This window comes from Salvelinus alpinus, chromosome 14 (assembly GCF_045679555.1).
Source record: "Salvelinus alpinus chromosome 14, SLU_Salpinus.1, whole genome shotgun sequence".
In the NCBI taxonomy this organism is placed as follows: Eukaryota; Metazoa; Chordata; class Actinopteri; order Salmoniformes; family Salmonidae; genus Salvelinus; species Salvelinus alpinus.
In genome coordinates this window covers 15,723,298-15,748,941 of record NC_092099.1, presented here as the reverse complement: position 1 = coordinate 15,748,941, position 25,644 = coordinate 15,723,298, and the positions used below count along the sequence as shown (strand labels likewise).

At 41.3% G+C, this 25,644-nt stretch overlaps 1 protein-coding gene across 13 annotated transcripts in view; it reads right to left on the bottom strand.

The window, feature by feature from the left end:
- The window catches only part of stxbp5l (syntaxin binding protein 5L), a 232,412-nt gene that overhangs the window by 81,960 nt on the left and 124,808 nt on the right, over positions 1–25,644 (bottom strand). For 12 of the 13 annotated variants that reach the window (XM_071340638.1, XM_071340642.1, XM_071340639.1 and 9 more), the window contains exons 4-5: positions 23,369–23,469; positions 3,883–4,017 (exon numbers count right to left, since the gene is read on the bottom strand). In XM_071340638.1, the coding sequence (XP_071196739.1) occupies positions 3,883–4,017; positions 23,369–23,469 (236 nt within the window). Of the gene's footprint in view, positions 1–3,882; positions 4,018–13,912; positions 14,060–23,368; positions 23,470–25,644 lie in introns of those variants that run through there. The other variant, XM_071340650.1, reaches the window with a different exon arrangement.

The following is a 25,644-nucleotide window of genomic DNA, read 5'->3' as shown; positions in this document are numbered from 1 at the left end:
GGCTTATATTAACCCCTCTGTACCAAACTAAATGCTAGGCTCATATTAACCCCCGTTGTACCAAACTAAATGCTAGGCTCATATTAACCCCCGTTGTACCAAACTAAATGCTAGGCTTATATTAACCCCTCTGTACCAAACTAAATGCTAGGCTCATATTAACCCCCGTTGTACCAAACTAAATGCTAGGCTTATATTAACCCCCGTTGTACCAAACTAAATGCTAGGCTTATATTAACCCCGCTGTACCAAACTAAATGCGAGGCTTATATTAACCCCCGTTGTACCAAACTAAATGCTAGGCTTATATTAACCCCGCTGTACCAAACTAAATGTGAGGCTTATATTAACCCCCGTTGTACCAAACTAAATGCTAGGCTTATATTAACCCCCGTTGTACGACACTAAATGCGAGGCTTATATTAACCCCCGTTGTAACAAACTAAATGCTAGGCTTATATTAACCCCCGTTGTACCAAACTAAATGCTAGGCTTATATTAACCCCCGTTGTACCAAACTAAATGCTAGGCTTATATTAACCCCTGTTGTGCCAAACTAAATGCTAGGCTTATATTAACCCCTGTTGTACCAAACTAAATGCTAGGCTTATAATAACCCCCGTTGTACCAAACTAAATGCTAGGCTTATATTAACCCCTGTTGTACCAAACTAAATGCTAGGCTTATAATAACCCCCGTTGTACCAAACTAAATGCTAGGCTTATATTAACCCTTGTTGTACCAAACTAAATGCTAGGCTTATATTAACCCCCGTTGTACCAAACTAAATGCTAGGCTTATATTAACCCCTGTTGTACCAAACTAAATGCTAGGCTTAGATTAACCCCCGTTGTACCAAACTAAATGCTAGGCTTATATTAACCCCTGTTGTACGAAACTAAATGCTAGGCTTATATTAACCCCCGTTGTACCAAACTAAATGCTAGGCTTATATTAACCCCGCTGTACCAAACTAAATGCTAGGCTTACATTAAACCCCGTTGTACCAAACTAAATGCTAGGCTTATATTAACCCCTGTTGTACCAAACTAAATGCTAGGCTGGAAAGAAGAGGAAATATAGTGTGAGTTGAGATAAATACAAGAAATGATTGGGACAGTAACATGAACATGATATTCTTATGGAGGCACAGTGATCATTTTCAGATGGAACTGTTAGCCGGCATAGATCACGGTCACCTAATAATCCCCAGTTTACAATTGGCTCATTCATCCCCCTCCTCTCCCCTGTAACTATTCCCCAGGTCGTTGCTGCAAATGAGAACGTGTTCTCAGTCAACTTACCTGGTAAAATAACGGTAAAATAAATAAAAAAAATAAATAAATAAAAATAAATGTGTCTAATGGCCAAAATAGCACAGCTTGGAATGCTGCTCATCCAATCAGCATTCAGGATCCAAACACTACCGGTTTTATAAATTATTGTTACACTGTATGACTGTTCCTTCTGGTCAGCATACCAGGTGCTGCTTATGACGACAGCTTCAACCAGAGCCATGTACAGTTGAAGTCGGAAGTTTTTACAACTCGTTTTTCAACCACTCCACAAATTTCTTGTTAACAAACTATAGTTTGGTAAGTCGTTTAGGACATCTACTTTGCGCATGACACAAGTACTTTTTCCAACAGTTGTTTACAGACAGATTATTTCACTTATAATTCACTGTATCACAATTCCAGTCGGTCAGAAGTTGACATACACTAAGTTGACTGTGCCTTTAAACAGTTTGGAAAATTCCAGAAAAGACCATTCAAGACCTCCAAAGAACAATTGTAGACCTCCACAAGTCTGGTTCATCCTTGGGAGCAATTTCCAAAGGCCTGAAGGTACCACGTTTGTCTGTACAAACAATAGTATGCAAGTATAAACACCGTGGGACCAAGCGTCATACCGCTCAGGAAGGAGACGCATTCTGTCTCCTATGTACTTCGGTGCGAAAATTGCAAATCAATCCCAGAACAACAGCAAAGGACCTTGTGAAGATGCTGGAGGAAACAGGTACAAAGTGTCTATATCCACAGTAAAACGAGTCCTATATCGACATAACCTGAAAGGCTGCTCAGCAAGGAAGAAGCCACTGCTCCAAAACCACCATAAAAAAGCCAGACTACGGTTGCAACTGCACATGGGGACAAAGATCATACTTTTTGGAGAAATGTCCTCTGGTCTGATGAAACAAAAATAGAACTGTTTGGCCATAATGACCATTGTTATGTTTGGAGGAAAAAGGGGAGGCTTGCAAGCCGAAGAAGACCATCCCAACCGTGAAGCACGAGGGTGGCAGCATCATGTTGTGGGGGTGCTTTGCTGCAGGAGGGACTGGTGCACTTCAAAACATAGATGACATCATGAGGAATTAAAATTATGTGGATATATTGAAGCAACATCTCAAGACATCAGTAGAAAGTTAAAGCTTGGTCGCAAATGGGTCTTCCAAATGGACAATGACCCCAAGCATACTCCCAAAGTTGTGGCAAAATGGCTTAAGGACAACAAAGTCAAGGTATTGGAGTGGCCATCACAAAGCCCTGACTTGAATCCTATAGAACATTTGTGGGCAGAACTAAAAAAGCATGTGCGAGCAAGGAGGCCTACAAACCTGACTCAGTTACTGTCACGTTCTGACCATAGTTCTTGTGTGTTTTACTTGTTTTAGTGTTGGTCAGGACGTGAGCTGGGTGGGCATTCTATGTTGTGTGTCTAGTTTGTCTGTTTCTATGTTTGGCCTAATATGGTTCTCAATCAGAGGCAGGTGTTTTGTGTTGTCTCTGATTGGGAATCATATTTAGGTGGCTTGTTTTGTGTTGGGGTTTGTGGGTGGTTGTCTTCTGTCTTTGTGTTCTGCACCAGATAGGACTGTCTCGTTTTCACATTTATTGTTTTGTATTTTGTATAGTGTTCACGTTATCGTCTCTTTGTTTATTAAACATGTTGAACACTAGCCCCGCTGCATGTTGGTCCTCTCCTTCACCAACGGAAGAAAACCGTTACAGTTACACCAGCTCTGTCAGGAGGAATGGGCCACAATTCACCCAACATATTGTGGGAAGCTTGTGGAAGGCTACCCGACACGTTTGACCCAATTTAAACTTAAATTTAAAGGCAATGCTACCAAATACTAATTGAGTGTATGTGAACTTCTGACCCACTGGGAATGTGATGAAAGAAATGAAAGCTGAAATAAATCATTCTCTCTACTATTATTCTGACATTTCACATTCTTAAAATAAAGTGGTGATCCTAACTGACCTAAGACAAGGAATTTCTACTAGGTTTAAATGTCAGGAATTGTGAAAACTGAGTTTAAATGTATTTGGCTAAGGTGTATGTAAACTTCCGACTTCAACTGTATTTAGAGAGTTACTTGGGACATTGAGGTTTCTGCATTATGATGTATTTACACTACAAAATTATATGGCAGCCATGTTAGCACTCTCATTAACATTACACAGGGAATATTCAAACAATGCTATGTAACTGAATTTCTGGAATCAGAACAATTTTCAACATTTGAAAAGTTGGCCCAACTCTGTAAATATAGGTCTATGGCTTCAACTAACTAAATACCAGGTCTTCTGTGGCCCAAATTGCCTGGCTAGTCACTGTCATCATCATTATCATCATCATCATCATGATCATTATATTATCATCCACCCAACAAGACCATTGTCACTGCCGTGAACTCAGTATAGAATAGAACATTATCATCATTATGGTCATCATCATTACAACAATCCTCATAATATTATCACCCACACAACAAGAACTTCATAACAGCTCTCAACTCATCCTACAGTAGTCGTCATCATTAGGTTATCATTGATTATTGAACATTTGTGTATGTTAGATGATTCAACTCACAATTCTATGGCCTTGTTCCACATGATGACGTATCCAGACAGAACGAAGGACTCGATGTTGACGATGTGTGTATTGCCACGCTCTGTGCCCACGTACAGCCATTTACTCTGGAAGGGGAGGTGGCAAAAAGTGATCCTGAGGAGGAAAAATAAACAACATCGTTAAAATACGATAACATTTGATATAATGTTTTGGATTTGGTAGGGATTATGTTGTGTTTTCAGTTAAAATTGTAAAAAAAAAATAAGAAAAATTGCTTCTTAGCAAAGAGCATTTTCTCAAGCAAAAATGTTGCTAGGACTGTCTGGGATTGGTCTGAGTGGGGAGGGGAAAACTGAAAAACAGCTGTTATTGGCAAAGAGGTTTGGAACTCTCTTTCTTATTGGCCTATTAACTAATTGATGTCACCAGGCAGCCCAAAACTCCATCCCACCTAAACAGGCTCAAATTTCCAGCTCTTATATCCCTTTCATACTAAGATGTTTTTTCACCAACTTTACCATACCATCAAACTTTTTTTGCCTTTTCTTCATATCTGAAAGGTATTGCCAGTATGAAAGCATAAACGTTTATTTCCTCCAAACAACCTACCATACGGTAAGCGGTACTGGAGCGCCAAGTCTAGGTCCAAGAGGCTTCTAAATAGCTTTTACCCCCAAGCCATAAGACTCCTGAACAGCTAATCAAATGACTACCCAGACTATTTGCATTGCCCCCTCTTTTACACCTCTGCTACTCTCTGTTGTTATCATCTATGCATAGTCACTTTAATAACTCTACCTACATGTACATGTTACATCAACTAACCGGTGCCTCCACACATTGACTCTGCACCGGTATCCCCCAGTATATAGTCTCGCTATTGTTATTTTACTGCTGCTCTTTAATTACTTGTTACTTTTATTTCTTAATCTTATCTGTATTTTTTAAAACTGCGTTGTTGGTTAGGGGCTCGTAAGTAAACATTTCACTGTAAGGTTGTATTCAGAGCATGTGACTAATAACATTTTATTTTATTTGATCATTTCGGTAAAGTTCTGCCTACGGCTTAGTATGAAACTTGCTAAGTCGTCATTGGCACATACTATGCTGTTAAACTCTTGATGGTTGCTACGTAGCGCAAGTTTTACTATCCTTCTGGCAGTTTTAAACTTGGCATAGCCCACCACTAAGCATACACTGTTTCCTTAACCAATAATGGATGGATCCATAAATAATTACTGAGGGAATAAATAGCACAGAATGACGAAGATATTGGAATAAAGTAGGCTAATGCAATTGAAGGCATGTATCAAATCGTTACTTAGTAAAACTCCTAAAGTCATTCAATCCATGCATAGTGTTGTCAACTACCTGATCATTTCAGCACAGTTTTGATTGGGACAGCGCCACCGTGCTGCTTTGAAACAAGCGTGTGGACGAATCTTGATAAATCATTCAATGTCTGATTTCTGTTTTCACTGAATCTCCATTTGGATATTAGTTAGACTACAATTAGGCTGGGGAAATGAATGTTAGCTAAGTTAAGGTGAGTGCTGCTCATGATCATCTTGACTAGTTGATCTTGACTAGTTGATCATCTTGACTAGTTTATTATAACATTTTGCCATGTTAGGTAGTAGCCTAGGCCTACTCCCGACCAAAAGGCTGACTTGTTTGATAATCAATCAATGTGATTGTGTTTCACTGAATCTCTGTCTGTATAGGCGATTTGGTTAAATGGCTTCTGGCTGGGCAAATAAGTGGAAGTGGTATGGCTCATCGATTAGTTGGGTCATATATCACTGATCAGAAACATTTAGTATGCAATAATGTAGCCTAAATCAAGAGTTGGCCTCTTGTTTTGCTCGATCGTGTATGGCCTATGCAACTCCAAAAGCCTGCAGAGGTTGTGAAATATGAACAGGAGACTCACATGCTTTTGAAAATAGGATTGCGATTATGATGAAGATAGGTCTCTACGCCTGCTCCCAAACAAAGTGTACACAAAGTGTACATAGGACAGAGATGAACCATGGATCCCAAAAGGATGGCCTTTTTATATGGCAGTGGTTTCACGTACTTCCCCGTGTTGCTGTGTGGGAAAAAAAATATTTTATTCTGTTATATTCCATTGTATACTTACTATAAAATATATGTGTGTTGACTGTGATCGGGTAGGTGTGTCTTGTCTGTTTAATTAACAAAATAACTAACTATTGCTTTCAATTGGATGGCGCAGCCATGGCTGCACAGAACCGTAACATAGGTCTAATTAAACATTGGCCTGTTTGTAACGGAGTCCTATAAACATTGGCCTGTTTGTAAAGGAGTCCTATAAACATTGGCCTGTTTGTAACGGAGTCCTATAAACATTGGCCTGTTTGTAACGGAGTCCTATAAACATTGGCCTGTTTGTAAAGGAGTCCTATAAACATTGGCCTGTTTGTAAAGGAGTCCTATAAACATTGGCCTGTTTGTAACGGAGTCCTATAAACATTGGCCTGTTTGTAAAGGAGTCCTATAAACATTGGCCTGTTTGTAACGGAGTCCTATAAACATTGGCCTGTTTGTAAAGGAGTCTTATAAACATTGGCCTGTTTGTAAAGGAGTCCTATAAACATTGGCCTGTTTGTAAAGGAGTCCTATAAACATTGGCCTGTTTGTAAAGGAGTCCTATAAACATTGGCCTGTTTGTAACGGAGTCCTATAAACATTGGCCTGTTTGTAACGGAGTCCTATAAACATTGGCCTGTTTGTAAAGGAGTCCTATAAACATTGGCCTGTTTGTAAAGGAGTCCTATAAACATTGGCCTGTTTGTAACGGAGTCCTATAAACATTGGCCTGTTTGTAAAGGAGTCCTATAAACATTGGCCTGTTTGTAAAGGAGTCCTATAAACATTGGCCTGTTTGTAACGGAGTCCTATAAACATTGGCCTTTTTGTAACGGAGTCCTATAAACATTGGCCTGTTTGTAAAGGAGTCCTATAAACATTGGCCTGTTTGTAAAGGAGTCCTATAAACATTGGCCTGTTTGTAACGGAGTCCTATAAACATTGGCCTGTTTGTAAAGGAGTCCTATAAACATTGGCCTGTTTGTAAAGGAGTCCTATAAACATTGGCCTGTTTGTAACAGAGTCCTATAAACATTGGCCTGTTTGTAAAGGAGTCCTATAAATATTGGCCTGTTTGTAAAGGAGTCCTATAAACATTGGCCTGTTTGTAACGGAGTCTTATAAACATTGGCCTGTTTGTAACGGAGTCCTATAAACATTGGCCTGTTTGTAAAGGAGTCCTATAAACATTGGCCTGTTTGTAACGGAGTCCTATAAACATTGGCCTGTTTGTAACGGAGTCCTATAAACATTGGCCTGTTTGTAACGGAGTCCTATAAACATTGGCCAAACACGTTTCCAGGCAAAAAATACCGTAAATCCTGCGTGAAACCAGTATATCACTAAAAGGAAATTATCTCAATTTTCACACTTTCATAGTATTATTCCAACCTCATAGTGTGAAAATATATACTGTATTAAACACAGAAAATCACGTTTTTGACTGCACTGGGTTTTTAATTATTCCTCCTCCTCAACCTATTAGGCAGCAGTCATCAATAAGTCACGCATCATTACCCTGAGACAAACAGAAGCTAATCACAAGTGGTCAGTAACATTGTGATAGAAAATGCCCTGCACCTTTTGTCTCTCACTTGTTATCTCCTCTTTACTTCCTTCCCTCTCTCCCCCAACTCTCCCCTCTTTATCTCTCTGAACTATTGAGCCCAGGGCTCAAAAACACAGACAAAACCAGTTGAAAGCAATTATCATGGCAAGTGCTATCCCGTCTGCAAGCTCCATTTTTCTCTCTCTCTCTCTCACTGCCATGTGTATTTGTGTATTTCCTTATTGTTCCATTACATTGCAGTAATACGACGCATCTGATTATATGCATTACCGGCTCCATTTCGACGTGTCATTTTCTCACTTGAAAGTATGAAATAAGGGCTCTAAAGTGCGACCAATTTGGTCACATATGCAACAAAGTATTTTGCTGTGTGACCTGTTTTATTTTGGGAGCACCAGTAAAATTAAAATAACATTTAAAAAATGATAAATGAGTAATGATATTTTCCCTCAACGCTTCTCAAACAAGACAGGCTGACACCTGCAGATGCTTGCCTCCAGTTCCTGTGCCACACACCAAAACCCACCCCCCGGATCTCAAGCAGGCAGCACACAGTTCCTCCATGCTGTTTATTCTCTCAGCATGCTGTCAATTCATGCACGCAACATATTATTGCAAAACAAGAACGATGCGGCTTTCCACATTGCTTCTAAATATGAAGCCACAAGTTTTCTCTATTATACTATTAGTTTGTGTATCTTGCTCTCCGTGAAACGCAAGTTAGTTTAAGGAAGCTGGCATGTGCCTAAAATAATGCTAATCACTAATGCTAATTGCTTATTAGCTAGCTAAATTCCATTTAGCTAAATGCACTAGCTAGGGCAAAGCAAACGTTAGTGCTAACACTGGTTGCTACTACTGGTGGTTTGATTTGATTTGATGTAGATCCCCATAAGGGAAACTCATGTATTATAATATATTCCCAGGGGCGGCAAGTAGCCTGGAGGGTAGGAGCATCGGGCCAGAAATCGAAAGGTTGCTGGATCGAATCCCTGAGCTGACAAAGTTCAAATCTGTCGTTCTGCCCCTGAGCAAGGGGGCTGCCCCTGTCAAGTTGGCTGGATGTCTTTTGGGTGGTGGACAGTTTTTGATACACATAGGAAACTGTAGTGGTGCATGGGTAAAATCCCTGGGGAAGCCAGAAAAACAACAAGATTACAACATACTGTATGTGTTGTGATAACTGCGTTGTTTGCTCTATAACTTGTTACTTCATATGTGACTGTGATATATGACTAAGGCCGAGACAATAAGAAGACACAGTGGCAGTATACATTCAACCATTCTCACAAAGCCACCGCGGTTGGAACCAAAAACCTCAAATTTGGACTCATCAGACCAAAGCACAGATTTCCACCGGTCTAATGTCCATTGCTCATGTTTCTTGGCATAAGCAGGTCTCTTCTTATTATTGGTGTCCTTTAGTAGTGGTTTCTTTGCAACAATTCGACCATGATGGCCTGATTCACGCAGTCTCCTCTGAACAGTTGGTGTTGAGATGTGTCTGTGACTTGAACTCTGTGAAGCATTTATTTGGGCTGCAATTTGAGGTGCAGTTAACTCTAATGAACTTATCCTCTGTGGCGGTCCTCATGAGAGCCAGTTTCATCATAGCGCTTGATGGTTTTTGCAATTGCACTTGAAGAAACTTTCAAAGTTCTTGAAATGTTCCGTATTGACTGACCTTCATGTCTTAAAGTAATGACGGAGTGTCATTTCTCTGAGCTTATTTGAGCTGTTCTTGCCATAATATGGACTTTACCAAATAGGGCTATTATCTGTATACCAACCATACCTTGTCACAACACAACTGATTGGCTCAAACGCATTACGAAGGAAAGAAATTCCACAAATGAACTTTTAACAAGGCACACCTGTTAATTTAAATGCATTCTAGGTGACTACCTCATGAAGCTGGTTGAGACAATGGCAAGAGTGTGCAAAGCTACCATCAAGGCAAAGGGTGGCTACTTTGAAGAATCTCAAATATACCATTTTTTTTTATTTGTTTAACACTTTTTTGGTTACTACATGATTCCATATGTGTTATTTCATGGTTTTGATGTCTATTATTATTCTATAATGTAGAAAATAGTACAAATAAAGAAATACCCTTGAATGAGTAGGTGTGTCCAAACTTTTGACTGGTATTGTATGTCAATATATTAGTCTTCGGTATGGGTCAGCATGGTATTTGTGTAACGGGATGTTCTGAATTAGATAGCCTGTTCTAAAATATTTGTCTAAATGCAACTCTATTCAAATATAATTAGGTTCCCCTGGGAAACACTGACCAACACTTTGCTTCCTACCTTGTCATAACTCGTACCTGGCTTTTTCATTAATTGTCATGCCAAAGAACATCAAACATATAATTAGAATAATCATTATATTTGTATGATTCCAACAGTTGACCCAAGTGTTTTAATCTACAATATATCGCAATAGTTGGTTGAAAAAATCTTTATGAGATTGTTTGCCATACTAACTACCTGGTAGCTTTACCAGTGTATGCAAACATTTGATGGCACAGCAATAAGTACATAGGATTCATATAGGCCCAACGTAGGCTATATCTCAATAATACAAAATAAAATGCATGTTTCTGGTGCTTCTAAATGTTGTGTGGTGCTACCAATGATTTTTATTTTATTTAGAGCCCTGTGTACAAACATACTTCACTCACACATAAGGTTGTGCATAATATACTACATCAGCTGTGTAATTATTAGTCAATCAATAAACCATTGATAGCGAGTCATGCTTGGTGTTCATGTAACACGTAATATATTCAGAGGTAGGCTTCTATGTAGCGTTGCAGTCTTGCAATAAAGTCGACTAGGTGAAACGTCTGTCGATATGCCCTTGAGCAAAGGAACTTTACCCTAATTGCTCCTGTAAGTCACTCTGGATAACAGCGTCTGTTAAATGACTAAAATGTACAAATGTAAAAAATATTCAGAGGTAGTCTGCTATGTGGCGGTGGGGTCATGTAATATATTCAGAAGTAGGCTTCTATGTGGCGGTGGGGTGTTCATACAGTCATTCAGTCTGCATTAGCATCCATCATGTTTATAAGCACTATAACTAGGGAATACAGATCAACACACTAATTCTCTCCTGTCTATGCTGATTACCTCTCCAGGAGAGAGAATGAGCGGGCCCCATTCCTCGCCACCCCACTTCCACTTACCCGGGAGACGCAGGATTATTAGATAGGAGACAAATGAGATGGAAGACAATTCAAAAAGGATTTTGACCTCTTGGGTGTGCTGGGGGAGGGGAATGGTAAACCGGGAGAGGCAGGAGAGGGCGTCTGTGTTTGAGAGAATGGGGGAAGATTATATTTGACTTCACGCTTTCACCAGCTTTGCTGCAAGAAGTGTTTCAGCCACATAATCTTCATCAGACGTTTTTTTTTTAAAGATTTTGGAGTGCCGTCATTTCCCAGTGTTCTTGAACTTGGGATTTCATTTGAAGTCATTGTCATATATGGCAGAGCACCCAGCTAATAAAGCGAGATAGCACACCTGTTACCCACTCCACACGCAGGAGAGGAAGTGTGTGAGAGAACGGGGGAAGATTATATTTGACTTCACACTTTCCCGAGGATTTGCTGCCAGAAGTCTATCAGCAGCATAATCTAAAGAGGAAAGTTGAGTGAGGTTGCATGTCACAATGACATGTGTAAGTATTCTGTCAGTTCTTATAGCTGGCAAGGATAATTATTGACATCTGATTCCCAGCAGTATATGGAGAAAAACTCAGATAATGGACATCTACAAAATCAACTACTTAAATTAGCAGTTCCTCAAGGTTCAACTGTTGCCCCTTTAATATTTCTCCTGATCGTTACACAAAAGGACATTTCTTTCTAAAATGAACCCCAAGAGCCCTAATCAAAGTGAAGTTAAGTACTCCAACTTGTATAACTCACTGAGCCTTCTAACTATAAGAAAAACTATACTGAAATCAAAGCCCTTGGCTGTGGAGAAACATGACTCAGTCCCCACTCAGGCAATCAGCTGTTAGGAGGCGGCCATTTCAGACAACCCCATTAGACTCACGATGGTGCCCAGACGACCTCTTTCATTTACACACCATTTGCATAATTTAAATGTCACTGGAAATCAAGAACTTTAGGAGCGGAGAAACAGAAACAAGGGAGGGTGAGAAAATAAAAAGGTTGGCACAGGTCTCGGAGGGTGACTGTGTAATGGGGTGAAAGTCAAAGGCTTTGTTTGACTCAGACAGCTTGACGAGGCGCCGTCACCGTGGCTCATAATTATCAATCAATCAGGAGGAGGCGTGGGTTGAACTGACCGCCAGCTGGCTGGGCAGCCAAGGAGCTTCTGGGGGAACAAATATAAGTAATGAAGTAAATAGATGGAGGGAGGGAGAGATTTAATTGAAGATGTTGTTTCTCTAACCATCTCGGCCACATGCCTCATGACCTCCCATCTGTTTCTGTAACAGTCTCAGTTTCTCCCGCGGAGAGGAGAATGAGAGGAGCGGGCCATTTTGGATTACTAGTCATGGACTGATAAAGAAACTGTATGTAGCATGGGGAGATCGATCTGCCAATTTGCAAGTAGAGCGTCAAAGAGGATACAGGCTGAGTGTGTGATATTCAGGTGTCACACAAGTGATTCTGTCATATGATTCCCAGATGACTACCAGTCAACACAGGTGATCTGTGGGTATTGCAGGGGTAAAGCACTGCATCATAGGAGTGGTTACAGAGCTAACCAAGGTTTCAGTGGCTGGCTCGGGAATCACCATCCATGTCTTTGTCTATGTGTGCTAGAGGTCTTCACGGGTCCAAAAAGTTGGCCCAGGACCCGAACGGACCCAAGGACAATCAGACCTGACCGGAATGGACCCGATATGAAAAAAAAGGGTACCCGGTCTCGAACAGACCCGAGAATAATCAGACCCGAACCGGTTGGACCCGAGTGACAATATTTTTTATGTTTATCAGCCAAGTTGCTGTCCTGGTTAATGAATAGGTCTTTATACTGTATGTTGGCTAGGACTTCTATAAGTCAATAAATTCACCTTATTGGTGTAAAAATAAATATGCTGTAGGCTATGCTGTGGTCGGGTCCATTTGGGTCCACATGGCTCTTTAAGCTGTAGTTACATAGACCCGTAATCCAATGACATTCAAACAGAACAGAAGTTAGAATTTCAATCGGACTCGGGTCTCTGGTATATCGGGTCCACCTGGACCTGTGAAGACCTCTAGTGTGTGCATAACTTATGCTACTGTGGAGTGACACGTGATACCCCACAGTTATTCCAGAGGAGTAAGAGGAATAAAGATCTTTTTAAGTGATTTTGCCACCTGTGAACTCAGAAAAAATAAAATGCATATTTTGTCTCCTCTGTGTGTGTGTGTGTGTGTGTGTGTGTGTGTGTGTGTGTGTGTGTGTGTGTGTGTGTGTGTGTGTGTGTGTGTGTGTGTGTGTGTGTGTGTGTGTATGTGCTGTGTACAATCCAAACACTTAAAAAAAAATGTAACCCTTATTTAACTAGACAAGTCAGTTAAGAACAAATTCTTATTTACAATGACGGCCTACCTGGCCAAACCCGGACGACGCTGGGCCAATTGTGCACCGCCCTACAGGACTCCCAATCAAGGCCGGATGTGATGCAGCCTGGATTCAAACCAGGGACTGCAGTGATGCCGATTGCACTGAGATGCAGTGCCTTAGACCGCTGCGCCACTCGGGAGCCCAACAGACTAAACAGAATATGTCATCACAAGTAAAAACCTACTGAAAACCTGCTGTTAGCTATTTTTTTATGGAATAGACCCAGACACAGTGACGTGAAAGGACATCAATAAACGTACACACACTCCAAACACTCAGACACATTCATTGGCAAACCTTCATAAAAGCCCTACTTCAGAGCGAAAAGCTTTCATCCATGTGCATTAGGAGAGCAAAGGCTATCTCTCCTCCCAAGAGTATTGCGTCCCCTTTATTCAGCTCAGCGGTGTGAGATTCTAATTGGCTCTTGAGATGCCTGGAATTCAGTGTCTCAGCCAGGCACCGAGAAGCACAGAGAATAACTTTATACAGGATAATCTCTGGCGACCAGCGTACTTCTCGGAATCTAGGGGGTGGATCATGATCATGAATTTCTCAGATGTTGTAGGTCTGGGTGCAAGTCCCAAAAACCTTCCATTACAAAACAAACGTTAAATTAAGAAAGCTTATTCTCACAGTGTAAAATATCTCAGGAAAGTCAAGTAGAGGAGAGGAGAGGCGAGTATGAAGGGGTTGAGAGGGGAGGAGAGACAGTGACAAGCAGAGGGTAAATAGAAGCTCATTTTGTTTTGATAGAATCACTTCTTACCTCTACTTCTTAGAGATCAAAACTAAAGAAGGTAACTCCTCCAAGGCAATACTGCTGCAACAACTCTGTCACTCACCAGCCTGGTGAATAACAATGCTAGGAAATTTAATAAAGGAAATCTGAGGAAAATGCTCCCGAATTTGTACCAACACATCTCCTGTGCTACACACTGCGATAACACGCTTAATCATTGCTACTCTCCCTTCCGGGACGGCTACAAGGCCCTCCCCTACCCTCCCTTCTGCAAATCAGATCACAACTCGATGCTACAGGCAGAAACTTAAACTGGAAGCATGCATGGTAAGGACTATGCAACATTGGTCCGACCAATAAATGTTCTGGGTCGCCTCTGGGAATAGTATCAACGTATGCACCGACTTTGTGACTGGGTACATCAGGCAGTGCATAGAGTTTGTTGTTCCTACTGTGACGGTTAGAACTTATACAAACCAAAAACCCTGTATAGATGGCAGGATTCACACAAAACTGAAAGCGTGAACCACTGCATTTAATCACAGCAAGGTGACTGGGAACATGGACGTGTACAACCAAACTAGCAATTAGTGCTGATCGATTAGTGCTTTTTGAGGTCGGTTCAGTTTCAGTTTGATTATTTTAAAAATATTTACGGTTTTCTATTTAGGTTTCGATAAAAAAAAATACATTAAATGCACTATGCATTTAGTGAGTTGAATGCTGTAACAACACAGAATAAAACAATTAACAAAAGTCCCATGATGGTAGTGACTGCCCATTACTGCTTATCACTTAATAACCATAATTTATTCACATTACTCTACTTTAACAAAATATTTCAGTTGTTGTGTATATTATATTTATTTGATTTGATTACTTTATTATTTAATTCCAAGTCATAATCTCATCTCTTTAGAGCTGCTGCCTACGCTGATTGACAAAAATCACTATTTTGCAGTTCTTCAAAGAAAATAAGGCATCATTTTATTACTCCTGAATACCAAATATCAATCACTTAGATCATGTATTTTCAAGTTGAGATACTGTACCTTGCGAAGCAAGAGCTGCTCTCTATATCCCCTCACAATTACGCATTCTTCAGTCTCTTCCGTAGCAGGCGTAAAATAACACAGACCGGACAAGCAGATGTGCAATGGATTATGGTCAATGTAGTTTTCTTTTTTAGCAAAATTGACACACCACTACATTTTTTATTTTTTTTACATGTATATTCTACCCACATTTTACATACATGGCACTTTTTTTCTACAGTACTGTACATAGCAAGAATAAAGTAATGTGATATTTTGATATACATTACATCTAGGTAGATACCGTACAGCCAGGGGCGCTGCCAGGGATTTTGTGCCCCATGAAAAGATATCACATTGGGCCCCACATCCACAGGCCACAACCAACCCTGCGCAATTGCTGTAACGACACACCTCCAAAACCAAATCGACCAGTTCAAAGTTTTAAATGACTCAACCTTTGCAGGCTTGCAACTCTCGTGTAGTCCAATATTTACTGTACAATATTTACTGACAGTAAGCTGTGAAAATATAACACTGTGCAGACATGCATGCAACAGGGGCAGGGACAACTGATTTAGTATGAATAGCTTGCTAAAAGTTTGCCTGCATTGATTAAATATCAGCTAAAAGGGGAGCAAAATGTAAATACTCAGAATTTTCTGTGAAGATATTAAGTTAAAACTTCTTATGGATAGGGGGCAGCATTTTCACGTTTGGATGAAAAGCGTGCCCAGAGTAAACGGCCTGCCAGTCAGTCCCAGTTGCTAATATATGCAACTATGTAGATATATATATGCTAAAATATGCTAATTGATAAAAATAAAAATAAAATCGTTTTTTTTATAGTTTTTTAATAGTTTTTTTTATCAATTAGCATATTTAAATGTAACCATATTATTTGTTGTAATATTTGTTCTGTCTTTTCTGCAGGATGAAACTGGAATTGCAACCAGCTTTATATGGCTTGTTTTAGAAAGGGTGATATTTTGAAAAAAGTTCACTTTTCCATTAACTGAAAGTGAGAGGTTGTAATCTGGATAAAGAGAAAAAGTCAATTTTTGAACAAGGGATGAGACATTCTTACTGGAGTACCAGTTTGGGTTTAAGTATAACTTTTTTATGACTGATGTTTTTAGTGAAAGGTTTAATGCTTTAATGTTTAATAATTTTAGCTCCCTCCCGAACTCATATTCATTATATAAATGACAACAAAAAAATTGTTTGGCTTGCCATTCCAAATAAAGTGAAATATGTTTGCTCAAATAATTTAAAAGACAAATCATTTGGCGTGGGCAAGGCCGTAAGTAAATAGGTCAACTGGGATATGAGTAAAAGATTACGGCATTTTTCCACAAATAGAGAGATATTTAACTTTCCATGGTAGCAAGACTGTATCTATTTTTGCTAAATTTCTGGAGCTGCCCCTCAGTTCCCGGAGCTGCCCCTCATTTCTGTAACAATGTGTTGTAGTAAGTTCCTTTATTACTTTAGGGATATAAAAACCAAGTATGTCCACTTCACCGTCTGTCAGGTTCGTCTTCCTCCTCGTCTGAGGAGGAGTAGTTGTAAGGATCGGAGGACCAATATGCAGCGTGGTAAGTGTTCATCTTGATATTTATTAACACAGAGAACACTTAACGAAACTATACAAAAATAACAAACAACGAACGTGAAGCTAATGAATAATAGTGCTGACACAAAAACACTACACTTAGACAATCACCCACAACCCACAATGACAAAACAGGCTACCTAAATATGGTTCCCAATCAGAGACAACGACAAACACCTGCCTCTGATTGAGAACCATATCAGGCCAAACACAGAAACAGACAAACTAGACATACAACATAGAATGACCACTCAGATCACACCCTGACCAAACAAAACATAGAAACATACAAATCAAACTATAGTCAGGGCGTGACAGTACCCCCCCCCCCCCCCCCCCCCTCCCCAAGGTGCGGACTCCGGCCGCAAAACCTAAACCTATAGGGGAGGGTCTGGGTGGGCATCTATCCGCGGTGGCGGCTCTGGCGCGGGACGTGGACCCCACTCTACCATAGTCATTACCCGCTTTAGTGGCCTCTTAGGAACGGCGACCCTCGCCGCATCCCTACTAAAGGGGCAGCTCCGGACAGAGGGGCAGCTCCGGACAGAGGGGCAGCTCCGGACAGAGGGGCAGCTCCGGGAACTGAGGGGCAGCTCCGGGAACTGAGGGGCAGCTCCGGGAACTGAGGGGCAGCTCCGGACTGAGGGGCAGCTCCGGACTGAGGGGCAGCTCCGGACTGAGGGGCAGCTCCGGACTGAAGGGCAGCTCCGGACTGAGGGGCAGCTCCGGACTGAGGGGCAGCTCCGGACTGAAGGGCAGCTCCTGGCTGCTCCTGGCTGACGGACGGCTCTGGCGGCTCCTGACTGACGGACGGCTCTGGCGGCTCCTGACTGACGGACGGCTCTTGCGGCTCCTGACTGACGGACGGCTCTTGCGGCTCCTGGCTGACGGACGGCTCTGGCGGCTCCTGGCTGACGGACGGCTCTGGCGGCTCCTGACTGACGGACGGCTCTAGCGGCTCCTGACTGACGGACGGCTCTAGCGGCTCAGGACAGACGGGCGGCTCTGACGGCTCAGACGGCGCTGGACAGACGGGCGGCTCAGACGGAGCTGGACAGACGGCCGGCTCAGACGGCGCTGGACAGACGGGCGGCTCAGGCGGCGCTGGACAGACGGGCGGCTCAGGCGGCGCTGGACAGACAGGCGCACCTGTAGGGAGGAGACGGAGAGACAGCCTGGTGCGTGGGGCTGCCACAGGACCCACCAGACTGGGGAGACCTACAGGAGGCTTGGTGTTTGGAGGAGACACCTGAAGGACCGGGCTGTGGGGGAGCACTGGAGCTCTGGTACGCAGCCTTGGCACCACTCCCCAAGGCTGGATAACTACTCTAGCCCGGACCCTCCAGAGTGCAGGCACAGGTTGAACTGGGCTGTGGGTGAGCACTGGAGATCTAGTGCCTACTACGCGCACCTCTACCTTGGGCTCCACTCCCACATTCGCCCGGCACGAGCGGAGCGCAGGCATAGGACGCACTGCACCCTCCCAGCGCATACAAAGCAAACTATGGTCAGGGCGTGAGACCATTTTATTGGTAAACTACATGGTAATGTAAAAGTTATCAAGACGACTAGCTTGATTAAGCCTCTTCCATGTACAGTATATCTCACTAAGTCTGTATACAGCGGCTCATTATCGGCTCACTTTGCAAGTTGGTAGTTGTCGAATAAAACAAAGGAAAGCCATATCGAACCATTTCGTTCAGTTCATTAGATCCGTTTGCCAAATAAAAATTCGGCGTACACATTATAGGCTCGCTTATTCGCATTCCTACAATCCCTATAGAGGAAAGGCATTCATTCAGTTCATTAGATCAGAATGTCAGTAAAACGAGAGAAAGAAATGGAAAACAAGAACCATTCTTAATGTTCATTACTTGCACTTTGCTTATTTGGTGTATCATACACTGAGGATACAAAACATGGTGGACACCTGCTCTTTCTATGACATAGACTGACCAGGTGAATCCAGGTGTTAAATCCACTTCAATCAGTGGAGATGAAGGGGAGGACACAGGTTAAATAAGTATTCATAAGCTTTAATAAGACAATTGAGACATGGATTGTGTACGTGTGCCATTCAGAGGGTGAATGGGCAAAACAAAATATTGAAATGCTTTTGAACAGGGGGATTGGTAGAAGGTGCCAGGCACACCGGTTTGTTTCAAGAACTGCAAAGCTACTGTGTTTTTCACGCTCAACAGTTTCTCAATCAGCTGTCTATCGGTGTCTCTGACAAGTGTGTTATAACACCCCCATACAGGTGTTAGATCATAACAGATGTGTTATAACACCCCCCATATAGGTGTTAGATATCATCAGATGTGTTATAACACCCCAATATAGGTGTTAAAAATACAATACATTACGAATAGTATGTGGGCACCTTCTCATTGAACATCTCATTCCAAAATCATGGGCATTAATATGGAGTTTGTCCCCCCTTTGCTGCTATAACAGACTCCACTCTTCTGGGAAGACTTTCCACTAGATGCTAGAACATTGCTGCAGGGACTTGCTTCCATTCAGCCACAAGAGCATTAGTGAGGTCAGGCAATGATGGTGGGCGATTAGGCCTGGCTCGCAGTCAGTGTTCCATGGGATTGAGGTCAGGGCTCTGTGCAGGCCAGTCAAGTTTATTACACCACAGGAGGTTGGTGGCACCTTAATTGGGGAGAACGGGCTCATGGTAATGACTGGAGCGGAATAGGTGGAACGGTATCAACTACATCAAAGACATGGTTTCCAGGTGTTTGATGCCATTCCATGTGCGCCGTTCCGGCCATTATTATGAGCTGTTCTCCCCTCAGCAGCCTCCTGTGTTCCACACTAATCTCGACAAACCATTTCTGTATGGACCTCGCTGTTCCTAATGTTTTGTACACTCCGTGTATATGTAAATATACATTCCAGACTCTGATATTGCTGGTTCTGATATTTCTTCATCTCTTGTTTGTTTTTTGATATTTTTTGTATATTTTTTTGGTTTATTGCATTGCTAGATATTACTGCATTGTTGGAGTGAGAAACATAAGCAGTTTTCTGCACCTGCACTAACATCTGTTATGCAAATCTGTGTACACAACCAATAAGCTTTGATTTGATTAGATGTTGTTACTGAAATCCACACAAACAACTGAAGAGCATCTGCATGATGTGAAAATTCACTGACCAAAACACACACTGGCGTCATAACATAAGTAATCAGTGCCATCACAGAAAATGTACTATATGATGGTGATGGGAATGATCATGCCCGGACATTTTACATTTTGCAACCCATGTACTTCCCACCTGGGTGGCTAGTGGAAATCTATTAAAAACACCTTCCTTCCCCCTGCTCTGCAATTCCCCCTCGTCACACAGACTGCAGTTATCACCAGGAAAGGTAATTCAATTCCTCAGGTTTAAACGACTTTAATGGCAATTACTAGGCAAAGGTTGAGGACTGTCTGGCTCTCTGTGATATGGGAATGGAGGGAGACAGAAATAGCGAGAAAGAAAGAGTTGTCTGCCAGAGGGTTTTCCATCCCTTTAATCCTACACATGGGGTATCAGTGAGTGTTAAACATCACTCACACACAAGGGGACCGTTCGGACAGGGCTGACGAACACTACACAAAAACATTGAGCTGGAATGCCACTAAGTAAGACCGTAACTGAGCTATTGGGTTGGACGCAAAATGGCTACGACAAAGCCAGCATTTTACCTTTCTGGGGACTGTAGTGTTTGGAGATTACTGGTAGATTTGAGAGAAAAATGGCCACCCAATACAGACCAGGTGGATTATGGGTGTTGTAGTGTTCTAGGGTCTGACTCTTGGTCTAAATGTTCAACATTGGAGCCTTGAGACACACCATGACTCAAAGGAAGTTTCTCTGTCACGGCCTAAAAGGGATTAAATGTAGCATTTTAGTGGCCATTAAGGAGGCCATCACACTCGTACCCCTAAACCGTTAGCATTTTAAAGAGTGTGCACAAAGTAGCTTTATGATTTAAAGATACTGTTACCTAGATTAACATTTCAGAGGGATTTCTGGTGGATTTTCAGTGGAATCTAAAAGTGTTGTCTGTTTCTCAAGGTTTATTGATCCTGTGTGATGAGATGTGGCGGTGGTGAGCAGCTGGTTGTGACTCGATTCAAGTCCCTGCCTTCCAGAAGTGTATTTCACTTTCAGATATAACTCACTGCTGTTCAAACACAGCCATAACTCCTGTGAACATTGTGCATTATCAACAATTAACCTCATGTGTGTAAATGGAGGTTTTATACCACCTTCAATGTGACAGTTCCCTTGACCTGTTAATTGAAAACTGACATCCACTATTCTCGGTAAGTGAGATGGGTTGAATGACATACCTCTTATCTTATTATCTGCTTTCATACCGAGGGTAACCTTGAAGGAATATAAGTAGCTACCCACTGGGCACAGACGTCCTTTCAACGTCTAGTTTTGATTTACATTTGGTTGAGTTGCCAACTAATGTGAATTCAACGTGAAATCAACACAAAATGTCACCATGTCATTGGATCACGATTAATCGTAAATTCATAATTTGCTCAAACTGAGCTGTAATTGAAGATTTTTTACATAAAAATAATTACAAGAATATTGCAGTTTAGATTTTGTCTGAAGTAACGCTGAGCAAAATCAGGTAAATCGATAAACTTGTCTTGTCATCGCATTGTTGTTTTTAACTGTATAGATTATGTTTTTTTTTGTTTTTTTGTGGATTCTGAACGTTTTCAGACAGTGCAATGAAAAAATTGTGCACTAAAATTCCAAAAAGCTAACTTCAGTTTAACTGATTAACTCTAACAGCGCAGCTCTTTCCAGACACTCAATCTCATTCTAACGTAGAAGAGTAGTTAAGTGTTCAATGCATAAAATAGCTCTATATTAAAAAAAATTCAAAAAAGATAAATAGGGAGACATGGAGCGTTAACTTCTCTGTTCTTTTCACTGGACTTCTTCCAACGGTCACTGACCAACATATGAAGAAGAGAGGCATGAGTCTGCAGCAGTAACACTCAAGAATGGATGGCTCAGAAATAAGAACTAATTATTTTTAACACAATTTAATTATTATACTCAAGTAGGCTGTTACCTTTTTAGAGAATGGCATTACAGAATTTTCAATTCCATATGCGAAAACATTACTATTGGAATAAGTTAACACCACCTTTTCACGTGTGCCGAATACCCCTATTTCACCACCACATGTGAACTTGCAATTTTACATGTGAAAGTTAGATATTTGTACATGTGAAGGTTTATTACATGTGAAAATGCAAAGGAGATGTACACTAGAATGGTTTTGCAATTCCACATTTGAAGGTTTTTAACATGCGAAACCGCAACATTTCACATGTGTAACTGCATTTCACATCTGAGTTAAAAACATGTTTTTCTACTCATGTGAAAAGGTGGAGTAAACATATGAACTCTAAACATCTATTTCACATATGACAATTGTGATTTTCACATGTGAAAATGCAAATTTTATGTGTTTTTTTTGTAAGGGAACACATGCAGAAAACTTATAATGAAAGCTTTACAACACTATCATTCATACCTTCTTCTTAGATGGGGCTTCAAAGGTTAGGACGTTTTTCATTGTCACAGAAAAAATAAATATTCATGAGTCGAAATGGGAAAGACCTTCAAAATATCTTCCCAAAGGATCTCTCTGTTTCTCTCTTTTTCAAATATTCACACAGGAAGACCTTCACAACACACAAAAACAGATCCTTCCAAAGCATCCCTTTCCCTCTCTCTTCTTCAAGCACTCAAACAATATGTACAAAGTGTTTGAATTCGCTTTTTTCTGTTTCATAGCACCTGAAGATTGCCCCACAGGACAAGAGAGTCGTGAGATAGGCCAGTTAATAACACTGTAGTATCGGCTGTTTTGATCATTTCGGATGTTTTCAAACTTTGCTCCAATATTTTATTGGTGTCTGCATACAATTTACTGAAGAAAGAGAAACAAAAATAGATGGAGAGGCCAGAAAACTTTAGACATTTTCCAAAACTACAAAATATCCGATTTCAGAACAGAATAGTCTTTCACACCAATATTTTTCCTGAATTACCCCTTCATAAGCCTGTTATGGCTAGGGTAATATTGGGTGAGACGAACCAGGTTTTAATCCCTGCTAGGGTGTTACTCACTTCTGCCATTCACTACAGTATCTATGACTGATTCTTCCCTATGCCCTATCCACCTCTATTGCCTGGAAGGCTTAAGGGAAGATGAATGAACCCTTTTAGCCAGACTCTGCACAAACTCCACCATGCTCCCACATTCTGCACAGCATACACCTACACAATACATCTGTCATATTCAGGGCAGACAGGGTCATGCAGAAAATGTGTGAATGGCTCACCCAGAGCGTTTTGAAAGATGAGGAAATATTGATGTTTGCGACATTCAGCATTGTGGTGAATGCTTTTACTGAACTCTGAGTATAGTTTGGGAACTTTGACGGTGAACCTTGGGACATGTAGATTTATTCTGTCTAACTTGAATTCATTTGGGCATACTCTGGCCTTGAAGTAGAATGCATCTCATCGAGCCACGAGATGTCAAACAGAAAGGATGCATGCCTTTATGCAAGGTCCTGTGTGTGTGTGTGTGTGTGTGTGTGTGTGTGTGTGTGTGTGTGTGTGTGTGTGTGTGTGTGTGTGTGTGTGTGTGTGTGTGTGTGTGTGTGTGTGTGTGTGTGTGTGTGTGTGTGTGTGTGTGTGTGTGTGTGTGTGTGTGTGTATACGTGTGTGTATACGTGTGTGTATATGTTTGTGTGTGTGTGTTACCACACATAGAGTACTTACCTCTCCCTGTTGAATTTAAGCGAGTGCAGGATGGCTGGGCGTCTCTGGCGAAGGTTCCACAGATGTAGCGTGTCGTCTGCACATGCCGTAACCAGCGCCCCCTGAAGGTGAGACAAACAAACAGAACACAGACAGTCAGTACACTTGATTGGGGTCAATTCGAATTGAAGGCATTCAATTCAGGAAGTAAACAGTCGCTCTGGATAAGAGCGTCTGCTAAATGACTTAAATGTAAATGTAAATGTAAACAGAAATAATAACTAAATTATGGGAGAAAAAAAATGTTTTTTAATGACTTCTCAATAAACTGAAAAGTAGACAGTATTTATTTCAATTTTTTTTTTCAATTTCTGAATTTTAAATACAAATCACTTCCTGAATGAACTGCCTTCAATTTGACCCCAACCCTGGTACACTGACTCCATCATTACTATGCTGATCACTGCTATGTAAACCCATGCAATGTAAACCGTGAACTAATGAACTCTGATTCTCAAACTGTTTAACAAACTACGATCAATACATACCCCTGAGCAACTGCATATTCCTGCCAAGGAACGGTACTTATAATAACTGCAAATCAGTTTCAAAAGGTGGGAGGAAGACTGAAACCTTATGGAAAAACCACATGAATTTCAAATGTAAACATGTGATCTTGTGTGATCTCATGTGATCACATATGATTTAATGTGAAGTTAATGTGAAAACATGTGGCAACTTGTTAAGCAACATGTCACACGTGAAAGAACATGTGATAACACACAACTACACGTGACTGACAACATATGTATCAGAATATGATTTTTTGTGAAATGAATGTGCAATAAATGTGACAACATGGGAATGCAACATTTCAACATGTGATAACATGAAACTACACGTTACAACATTTGAGCACATCAGAAAACCCAGGTGTCAAATGTAATTTTGAATATTTTACTTTTAAAGACATAATTGACATTAATAACATTTAAAGAGTCAAGGTCCCCTGGATGTTTCTGTCTAGTTACGGTCAAAATATGGTAAATCTACAAGTATACTTAACAAATATATAAACGCAACATGTAAAGTGTTGGTCCCATGTTTCATTATCTGAAATAAAAGATCCCAGAAATGTTCCACATGCCAAACAAGATCATTTCTTTCAAATTCTGTGCACAAATTTGTTAGTGGGCATTTCTCCTTTGCCAAGATAATCCATCCACTTGACAGGTGTGGCATATCAAGAAGCTGATTAAACAGCATGATCATTACACAGGTGCACCTTGTGCTGGGGACAATAAAAGGTTACTCTAAAATGTGCAGTTGTCACACAACACAATGCCACAGATGTCTCTTGTTTTGAGGGAGCATGCAATTGGCATGCTGACTGCAGGAATGTCCACCAGAGCTCTTGGCAGATAATGTAATGTTAATTTCTCTACCGTAAGTCGTTTTAGAGAATTTGGAGGTACATCCAACCGGCCTCACAACCACAGACCACATATAACCACATCAGCCCAGGACTTCCACATCCAGCTTCTTCACCTACAGGATCGTCTGAGACCAGCTACTTGGACAGCTGATGAAACTGTGGGTTTGCACAACCAAATAATTTCTGCACAAACTGTCAGAACCGTCTTAGGCAAGCTCATCTGTGTGCTCGTCTTCGTCACCAGGGTCTTGACTTGACCGCAGTTCGACGGCGTAACCGTCTTCAGTTGGAAAATGCTCACCTTCGATGGCCACAGGGATGCTGGAGAAGTGTCACAACTTCCGCCGAAGTCGATGCCTCTCCTTGTTCAGGCGGTGTTCGGCGGTTGACGTCACCGGCCTTCTAGCCATCGGCGATCCATTATTAATTTTCCATTTGTTTTGTCTCATTTTCCCACACACCTGGTTCTCATTATCCCTCATTATGTGTTGTATATTTAACCCTCTGTTTCCCCCATGTCTTTGTGTGGTATTGTTTATCTGTTTAGATGTATGCGCTGGTTAGTCTGGTTGCGCTGGGTTATGTATACCCGTTTTCTATTTCGTGTTCATTGTGCCGTGTGCTTTTGGTTCGCCTGAATAAAAGGCTCCGTGTGCTACCAAATACCTGCTCTCCTTCACCTGACTCCCTTGCAGCCACTTACGCATACCTGACAAGAAGTGTGTTCTTCACCGATGAATCCCAGTTTCAACTGTACTGTACAAGGTAGATGGTGTTGTGTGGGCGAGCGGTTTGTTGATGTCAACTTTGTGAACAGAGTGACCCATAGTGGCTGTGGGGTTATGGTACAGTATGGGCAGGC